The sequence below is a fragment of the Nicotiana tabacum genome, chromosome 21 (assembly GCF_000715075.1).
Source record: "Nicotiana tabacum cultivar K326 chromosome 21, ASM71507v2, whole genome shotgun sequence".
NCBI classification, from domain to species: Eukaryota; Viridiplantae; Streptophyta; class Magnoliopsida; order Solanales; family Solanaceae; genus Nicotiana; species Nicotiana tabacum.
Genome location: NC_134100.1, coordinates 88,320,857 through 88,331,232, shown reverse-complemented (window position 1 = coordinate 88,331,232; position 10,376 = coordinate 88,320,857). Strand labels below are relative to the sequence as shown.

General features: G+C 35.9%; 1 protein-coding gene across 1 annotated transcript; it reads left to right on the top strand.

Moving 5' to 3' along the window:
- Positions 1-2,308: 2,308 nt before the first annotated feature.
- Positions 2,309-10,140, top strand: LOC107825093 (serine/threonine-protein kinase STY13). Its single transcript, XM_016651927.2, has 3 exons — positions 2,309-2,580; positions 3,432-4,409; positions 9,540-10,140. Exons 2-3 carry the CDS (start codon positions 3,526-3,528, stop codon positions 9,874-9,876), a joined length of 1,221 nt encoding a protein of 406 aa, XP_016507413.1. The 5' UTR covers positions 2,309-2,580; positions 3,432-3,525; the 3' UTR covers positions 9,877-10,140.
- Positions 10,141-10,376: the final 236 nt, after the last annotated feature.

Genomic DNA, 10,376 nt, shown 5'->3' with positions numbered 1-10,376 from the left:
GTTGCCTAGATGGTTTTGAATAATTTGAGTTAGATAAAGGATAATAGTTTTCAAACTCGTTTATTTCGTTTATGTTATCTAAGCTTACCACCAAAATTCTAATAGGAGGTACTTTCCTTTCTAATACGTCGTATGTGACATGAATTTAAGCTAGTGTTTGGTCATAAATTCTCAAATTTGTTTTAAAAAATTTGATTTGGGTGAAATTTGGTTTGAAGAAGAAAATCTGTTTGGACATAATTTTTCAAAACATATTTTACTTTTTTTTTTTGAAAAAACATGAAATGTGACTTGTACCCATAAGTTTTAAAAACTATCAAAAATACCCAATAACTCTGAAGAAAATTCATACAAAACAAGCGAAAGAAATCTGAAGAAAATTTATACAAACATTAGCAGATTTTAGCAAATTACCTTCAACTTTTATCTTTGCGGTGGATTGCCACAGATTGGCACAACTTTGGCGAATATTTTCTTCTGTTTATAGAGAAGGGCAAAGTCACGTGAGTTTAATGAGAGAAAAATGGGTAGATATGAATTAGTTGGGTCATAATAACACAAAATGAGCTTTTTTATAAAATACAAAAGTTTAGGGCAATTTTAAATTTTTTTTTAAAAAAATCAAACAGTAATATTTTCGGCCAAAAACATCTCTTGAACTGGTTTTGGGATTTGAAAAATTGCCAAAATATGGATAAAATCTATAAACATACAGGTATTTGCCAAACAAAAATTTGGATAAAATTTGGCAAAATCTATGGCCAAATGGGGGCTAAATTAATTGAACTCTCAAAGTGAGTACTAAATACCAAATGAGAAATCAATTATCTAAGCTTACTAATAATAACATGTATAATTAACAGCAGCAGAACATTTTAAAACTATTATATGCTCTTTTATTTTTTATCAAGACTATCATTTATGATTATTTCACATCTCAATAAAATTATATGATGGTTCCATCAGAAACATCCAATAAATGGAAAAATAATACTCCTCGGTCCACTTTAAGTGAATTTTTGGTCTTTTTTGTGGTCCAAAATATTTAATTTGCTTAAATATCAAGAAAGAATTAATTTTTTTTCAAAGTTGCCCTTAGAGTAAAGAGTCTAGGAGTATTTGTTCTATTTTAATGAATAAATTAAAATTAATATGGTCAATTTTATTAATTAATAATAAAAGATAAATTTCTTAATATGTATGAAAAAAAAAAAAGTTACAGTAGGAAGTACGTGATTATCTTACGCAAAATTCCACACCATATTAAATGCACTTTTCCAATTACATCTCTTTCTTTTCCTCTTTTTTCTTTCATTTCCCTCCTTTTTATTATTTTATTTTTGTTCAATTGGCCCGACTTTGACGTGACATCCCAAATAAGCACATTCGTAGTACAAGTCCAAAATCAAATATCCTACCGTCAGGATTTAAGTAGTCCCCACGTAACTCCATGCTCACAAAACATTTAACATATGAGTGACTACACCACAAGCCTTCCCTAAATGCAAAAAGAAAGAAAAAAACAAAAGATAAAGGGTGTGTTTGGTATTGAAGAAAATATTTTTCATTATCGAAAAATTGGAACATAAATTTCTTAAAGAAGTAAGAAAAATATATATTCTTAATCGCCTTCAAAAATAACAACTGACAATACACATATATACAAAAAATATGTATATTTTATAAACTTTTTGACTAGTCTATTAATTAATTTTATATTTTACTTTTTAAATAATTTTTCGTAATAGATTTACGAAAAACAAGTTTAATAGAAGAATTCATCCAAATAGCCGTAATAGATTTACGAAAAATAAGTTTAATAGAAGAATTCACCTAAATAGCTGCCTATCCAATCACTTAAAAGTAAAATTAGTCAGCGAAAGTATAATATACGTATAATATATGTATAATTTATATATATGACTAGAAAAAATAAATAATGAATATACCGGTTATTTATGTAAATATCCTTTTATAAGTCCATTTACTCCTATTCTCACTCGCCACACTCCAACCCAATCCCACCCCCTCAACCCCTGACCCCGATGCCCCACCCCCACTAGATCCCCGCCCCCCACCTCAACTCCCGACCCCAACCCACCCCCATCTTGACGTGACATCCCAAATAAGCACATACGTTATACTAGTCCAAATATCAAATGATAAAGGGTCCTGATTAAAGTAGGCCCCACAGAACTTCAGCTCACAGAATATTTTATTTTGTGAGTGACTACACCATAGGTCTTCCATGATGTGCTAAAAGAAAAAAACAAAAGAGTAAGACTAAACAAGCTCTCTCCTCTATAGCAAAGACAATTCACAATTCATTTCATTCATTACTTTGTTGTGTGTGTGTTTTTCTCGTGTTCACTTCTCTTTCTTCGTTTTTTCTGTGCTACTGAGAATACCCTCTCTTTCTCTCTAACTTTATTAGCTCTCTTTCTCTCTACGCCATCGTTTTACCGCCGGTGAACGTTTATTTAACCGGAGGATTTGGTCAGTTGGGAAGTTCGATCGGCTGTAGAGAACAATTAGCACACGGCACCAGCTTAATCGCAAAGTCAAGCTCTTTTGATCGCGGTAAAATTACCTTTCCGTCCTCGATTTTGCCCTCGGATCACTAATTTTGTTAAATTTTTGAGCTTTTTTGTTGAGCTTTTGCTGTTTTAATTATGATTTTTCTTAGTTCTATTTTCGACTATTTTAGCCTTTTTAAGTTTTCTATAATTTGGAGTTTGCATTATTATTATTATTTTTTTAAATTAATTTGAATTTGAAGGTCTTAGGTTACTCAAGTTATAGGGATTATGGTTTTAGGTAGTTTTTGATTAATCTTCTGAATGTACTTGAAGAAAATTTGTTAATTGATTTCTCATTTCCATTTCTAGTAATTAGCTAATTCGAAGGCATTAAATGAACAGAAAGTGATGAAGGATTCTTTTTTTCTACATGGTCTGTTTTACAAATTTGTATCAATAAAGCTTGGTTTTTGGAAGTTTTGTCGTGGGTAGAGTTACCCAGTACCTGAGCTGGTGGGATGTAGCAGCTACCCGGTGTAATAATAGAGGTGCGTGTAAGCTGGCCCGGACACCACCGTCATTGAAAAAAGCTAGTAATATTTGTGTAGTTGTTTTAGCTTATTCAATTTGTTAATTGCATTCCGACGTGTGAAGAGGGAGAAGAAGAGCAAACAGAAGTATGATTATGAAGAGGATATTACTAGGCTGATGGTTTTTCTTATTGGAGTCTACATCTGGTAGGCTTCTCGTTATGCTAGGTTTATTTATCCAAGAAACTAAGAAAATGAGAATGAGTTATTTAAATAAAGGGCAAACAGGGTTTCTCAGTTTCACAAGCCTTTATCCCTGTCAGTTTACTGAGAAGGATTGTGTTTTTGATAAATGACCTTTTCCCTTTTCATGTTTTTACAGGGCAGGAGAGGTGCAGTTTGATTGTAGAAACCCTCATGCAGTAGAAATAAGTCAGATTTGAAGCTTTTGTGCTGTAGCTGCTTTGTCAGAAAAAATGTTGGAGGCTCCAAAATTTGTTGGACTTATAGACTTAAATCAAAACCTGTCACAAAATTTCTACCATAAGCTTGGTGAGGGGTCAAACATGTCAATTGAGAGTTATGGGAGCTTGCAGATGAGCAATGGTGGAGGTTCTGTTGCAATGTCGATGGATAACAGCAGTGTTGGGTCAAATGATTCTCACACTCGTATTTTAAACCACCAGGGCCTCAATCGCGTCCATAATAACTATTCTGTTGCAGCTAGTGTAAACAGGGGGAGAGTTTCTAACGGGTTGAGCAATGATGCCCTCGCTCAAGCCTTGATTGATCCTCGATTCCCCACCATTGGGCTTGAGAATTATGATGAGTGGACAATTGACTTGAGGAAGCTTAACATGGGACCAGCTTTTGCTCAAGGAGCTTTTGGAAAACTCTACAAGGGAACTTATAATGGTGAGGATGTTGCTATCAAGCTTTTGGAGAGGCCAGAGCATGATCTTGAGAGGGCTCACTTGATGGAGCAGCAATTTCAGCAGGAGGTCATGATGTTGGCAAATTTGAAGCATCCAAATATAGTTCGGTTTATTGGTGCGTGTCGTAAACCCATGGTATGGTGTATTGTGACTGAATACGCAAAAGGGGGATCAGTGCGCCAGTTCCTAACGAGGCGGCACAACCGATCTGTGCCATTGAAGTTAGCAGTGAAGCAGGCTTTGGATGTGGCAAGGGGGATGGAGTATGTACATGCCCTGAATCTGATACACCGTGATCTGAAATCCGACAATCTACTGATTGCTGCTGACAAGTCAATCAAGATTGCGGACTTTGGTGTTGCTCGTATTGAGGTGCAGACGGAAGGAATGACACCAGAAACTGGAACATACCGCTGGATGGCTCCGTAAGCATCTAGACTCTTTAGCTGCCTTGTTAAATCTGGTGTCTTATTCCAGTTTTTGGGCTTATGGCCAAACCCTATACTAGAGCTCTTAAGCTTTTTGACCTACTCTATGGGATATGTTTTAGCTTTGTAGATTACTTTTAAAGTTCTCAATTTCCTTATTTTAGTTTTAAATTCCAATGCTTTTTATATTTGTGCATGTGAAAAACTAGCCTTTTACTTGCTAAGAATAAGGTGAAATTGTAGCAAACATAGATATTCTCATTGCTGCATGATATTTTAGAAATATTGTAGCATGTTGGATCCTTTTTTGGCAAAATAGAACTGAAGTGAAAAGCATGGAGTCGATGGGTTCAAGACCTGCATATCCTTTTGATAGGACCTCATTAATTGCGATTATATTGCTGTTGCTAAGAGGGAGAAATTATTTCTTCTGACCAAACCTTTTAACTTAGTTATGCGCCTATTGATTAAGGTCAAAGAAATGATCAGTTTAATATTCTCTTTCAATTTCTTTCCCTCCTTTCTTCTTGCCTGTGACTTGTAATTTGCTTCAAGTTAGTCACACCTAAGGGTGTGCCTAGTGGTTAATAAAATGGGTGCAAATCGTGGAGACTAGGGTTTAAATCCCAGCAGAGACAAAAACACTAGGTGATTTCTTCCCATATGCTTACGCCTTGGTGCGCAAAGTTACCCGATATCTGTGCTGATGGGAGATAGCAGGCATTCAGTGAAATAGTCGAGATGCTCTGGCCCGAGTATCATTGTCAAAAAAAAAGTTGCTTTTAGTTAGTCTAGCTGGAAAGGGTTCAAACTACAGCAGCTACCTCACTGGGTTCAGTTTCAGGATATGTTTGAGAGATATGAACCATAGTTCTACTTATTGAATAGGTAGATGAAAGCTCATTTGGAAGTACATCTTCTCTCCTTTGTGATGTTGACCTTCCATCGTCAGCTTTAGCATTGCCTCGTTCTTCAGAGCAGTGGGGTTCTTTTGGAATATTGTATGGGTAAGAAAGAGAATGGGGAGGTGCGAGTCATTGGATTTCTCTCTCTTTACAGGATAACATACTTCCACATACTAGGTTCGTTGCTGCTGGAGAAACTTGAAGAGGAGAAGGGGGATAAGGGATGACAATTTTAGTGTCTACTGAACACATGTCTCCCTTTATTGGAAGGTGGTGGGGAGGAAAAGATTGCTATTGGTCTTTTCTTAAAAGAAATGATTATAGCCTCTAACTTTAGATTGATTAACCAAATTAGCGACTTTCCAGTAAGAGATGACTTGATATTATTCGAATTCCTCGCCTTTCTCGCTCTTGGTAATGTGGTGGGAGGGTATAATATTGAGAGTTCTGTGGTTAATTTTTTCCATTCACCATTATTAAAGAAGGCTGTTGTCGTATATTGGATTCGTACCTCTATGGAAACAGTTTATTGCCTTTATTTGCATTGCTCTCCTAGAAAGCTTAGCAATGCTTGTCCTAAGCTGGACAGTGGACAATGTACTTGTCTACCTGGATGATGCTTTCAAATGGACGTCCGAGTTCATGGTCAAGATTAGGAACTAGATGAGTATTTGAAGATGTTATAATGCAATTGCCATAATTGCACGCACAATTAATGGTTTATTGCTTTGGGGTAAGGTCATTTGTTTGTTCAAAAAGGTAGATTCATTACACCATAAGTCAAGTGTACCTCTTTAAGCATCTTCGCTAGCTCCGAGTTGGAAAGAAGTTCAAACCCTGTTTTGGGCGAGGTTAATTTTTTTTCAAAAAGGTAAATTGGTTGCACCATAAAGCAAGTGTACCTCTTTTAGTATCTTCGCTAGCTCTGAGTTGGCAAGAAGTTAATTCTTCTCCGAGATGTTTCTTGTCTCTGCTATGGTGATATGATTCTCCGTTGAGTTGCTAAATAGACTTTCTCCATCTAGAACACCATCTCAATCAATGAAAAGTAGAAGTGGAATATTGGCTCAATCTTCTCATGAACCTGAATCATTTTATTTAATAACCGTGGTGTCCGGGTTAGCTTATGCGCACCTCGACTAATCCATGGGGTACCTACCAATGCTATCTCCCACCAGCACTGGTACCGGGTAACTTTATCCTCCAAGACTTGGATCGATGAGAAGAAATCACTTAGTATTTTTGCCTCTGCTGGGATCGATCTGAACCTGAGGCGTCATGGTTCTCAACCCATTTCATTGATCATTACGCCACTTTTTTTATTTTTATAAGTAAATCATTTTCTAAAACCTCCCGTCATTCTTTCTAGAAAGCAGTGTTTCTAAAGTGAAAAGCGTAAAAAGCGACAAGGTCCATGGAGTTTGATGCGAAAAGCGAGAAGTGAAGCACTCAAGTTATCCAAAAGTATAAATGTATAATATACCATATATACAAATTTATAAATCTTCTCATGAACCCGGATCATTTCCTGAAACCTCCAATCATTCTTTGTGGAGAGCAGTGTTTTGAAAAGTGAAAAGCACCAAAAAGGATAAGGTCCATGGAGTTTGAAGCTAAAAGGAGAAGTGAGGCACACAAGTTATGGAAAAGTAAATAATACCAAACATAGAAAAGTTTAGTAGTATAACAATCCAATTGCAATTAAAATAACTAAATTTAACAACCAATTTACGATATTGTTGATATTAATCCAACTCCTCAAAATCAAGATTTAAGAATCGACCCCTTCTCATTAGGATCACTTTGTGCATCATCATTTAGAGTGCACACTTCTCTGGAGCGCATGGTGTCGTCTATGAAGCGATAATCCCTTGCTTCACATCGCTTAAAGTGATGGCTTTGATTAACAATGCTGGAGAGATGCTATAAATGAAGAAAACAATTCCCTGGAAAAAATTTATAATAATGCCTTATTTGTTGCTTAGTCTTATAACATGTGTTGCTCGACCTAAATGCTTACTTTAGTTGAAATAGGCCTTTTAGAAACAAAAGGAGCACAAAAAGCCGTTAATGATCAACTAATACAACTTGTGTTAATTACGGGGGAGAGCCTACACATGCTGTGGCTCAGTACTTGACATCTTACTTTTATTTTATGTTATTTTATAAGACTTTTACTGCCTTAGATTTTGTGCAGTTTAATTGGGAGAGGCATTGCCTGATTTTTTTGTTTTGGGACAATTTAATTGCTTCAGGTTTATTGAAAGTTGATCGAATTATCACAAGCTATGTTATACTGGTCCTTTGCATTTGCTTTTCCCGTGTCGAATGTGTGTACCGTGGGTGGGTGTACTTTGTGCATACTCTTCAAAACGCAGAAAAAATGAACAAAAAAAGAAAATGCATGTACCGATTCCAGTATTGCATACATCTGATAGAATCCGTACTCACAAACGAGTCCACATAATATGGATCACATCTGCTTTTATTTGCTGAAAATAAGTACTATATTTGAAACATCTCAAGATTTTAGATTTCTCTTGACCATAACTCATCAACTGAAGGGGTTTGAAAAAACCCATGCATCAAATCTATTTAGGGCGTTGGGGTGTTATTATATAGGCTTGATTTGCCAAGTCCGTCCATATGCATTAAGAAACACCAAATTATTTTTGAAATACCCATAAATACTTAATAATATATTTTACATGTCATTATTTTTTATGAAGGCATTACATTAGAAAGCATCAAGGAGATGCAAGGTTAAAGGAGTGTGTTAGCTCCATTATAACAGATTATAGGGAGCTAGCACAGTCCAAAAAATGATCGGTACTAGCTACAGGGATTAGGTTTGTCCTGCAAAATAAATTAAGCAAACATCTAGCTTTAAGAGAGTGATCTAGAGTTGAGATTCCATCAAAACATCTTTGTTTCCTTTCCATCCACACACATCAAAAAAATAACTGCTGGGTTCATCAACCAAATTTTCTTGATGGATTTATCAACTCTAACTTGCATATGCATCTCTGATATTACATGTCATTTTATGTATTATGCTTGCATTTCTAGGTTCATGCATTTGCATGCCTGAGTATTAAATTGTTAAAATCTATGTTTTATTGGATAACCATGGAAATAATCTTCTTCGGTGGCATGGACTAGCATATAATGTGCAAAATTAATGACAAGAAAGAAAATTTTGCTTCAATTTGTTTAGTAGTTTATTGTTTTGCTGACATTCGGGTTTTTCGTGTATTTGGTGTCATAACCGAGAATTGGTATATTAATGCTTTTGGAGGAATATTTGCTAATCATGATTTCCTGGGTCTTTAGGATACTGTTCTTGGAAGCTCAGTTATTTGTTTCTCGGGCATATATGGCAGTTAGAATTTAAACCTTAAATTAGATCTGCAATTATGCTGGGAATATACTGGGTATGTTATTGCAATTCAGGATGAAAGACAACAGGATATAGACTTTCCATTTGTTGTAGAATGCTCACTTATCAAGTATCCACGGTAGATTAAGTCTGGCATTTGTTCCCTTTTTTTTTGGCTTGTTTCCTACACAACGTTGGAGATGAAAATTGGCTTGGGAGATGAAAGTATATTCTTCATAAGCTAAGTGAGTTGGAGATTAAGCTTTTGTTTTCTTGAGATAATGTGACAAATGGAGAAATTGTTTTCATTTCTAATTGATAATTTTGGTGATAATCTAGTCGTGAAGCACCAGACCACTGTGATGGTGGATAACATCGCAGTGAAATATAGTTCTTCTCAGTGTGAGAATAGACTAGTATGCATGACTTGCCTTAGGGAAGTAGACGGATGAATGTGCTTTCTCTTGACTGAGGACTGAGTTTGATGTAATAATGAATGATCTTACAAAAGAATGATGTATTCCCAAAACAGTGGGGATCTCAATAATCTGGTAAAGCTCGTAGCTTAGCACGCCTAGCCAGTCTTTGAATCTAACTGATATTATTTATACTCAAATTTTGATTCCAAGTAACCTGAAAATGAAGTTACCTTTCAAGTTTCCTCTTGAGAAACTATCTATTCATGTTCTGCAGATCCTATCCTGTTTAACTTTATCTTTTTTTTTTTTTTTTTTTGCAATTGTTCTAGTTTCTTCTCTATTTAGAAAGAGAAAAACAATGTTCAAAGTTGTTAGTGCGTGTTTGGTGGTGGACTGCTTAAGTGCATTTGACTTTGTTTTGTAGGGAGATGATCCAGCACCGACCATATACCCAGAAAGTTGATGTTTATAGTTTTGGCATTGTTCTCTGGGAGCTCATAACAGGGATGCTTCCTTTCCAGAACATGACTGCTGTACAGGCAGCTTTTGCTGTTGTCAACAAAGGCGTCCGCCCAACGATCCCCAATGATTGTTTGCCTGTGTTATCTGAGATCATGACCCGCTGCTGGGATGCTGACCCTGATAATAGGCCACCTTTCTCTCAGGTGGTCAGAATGCTTGAGGCAGCAGAGACAGAAATCATGACTACTGTCAGAAAGGCCCGTTTCAGGTGCTGCATCCAACCTATGACTACAGATTGATTCGCGAAGAGGAAACTAGCAGCAAAATGTTGGATGGCAAAACTGATTTGAGCCCACCATGTGTATCTATCAGGCATAATTTCTTTATTCAGATAGAAAAAGGGAGATAGTTATGATAAGAACTAATTGTTTTTCTGTTGTATCTTGTTTTTCTCTTTAACTTGGATTTAAGATGTTGACTGGTGATAAATGCTAATAGGGGGATATTTTGATGTGTATTTATGCATGTCCTTTTATGGCAGTGTTTGCTTAATTTGCTCAAAATATATCAGGTCCTGAATATCTTACTTTGTGCCCATACCCTTATTTTGTGTGTTACACTCTATTTGTATCTGTGCAGAACATACAGGGAACGATTTGCTTCAAGAGCAGTAAGGCACATCTAAATCTATGGTAAGTGTGCAAAATTTGCAGAATCTGCAGTATTGAAGTATGGTTACTTTTTAGAATGGATTGTTTTGATATTGGAAACTTCCACAACTCTTTTGCCCCCTTCCCCA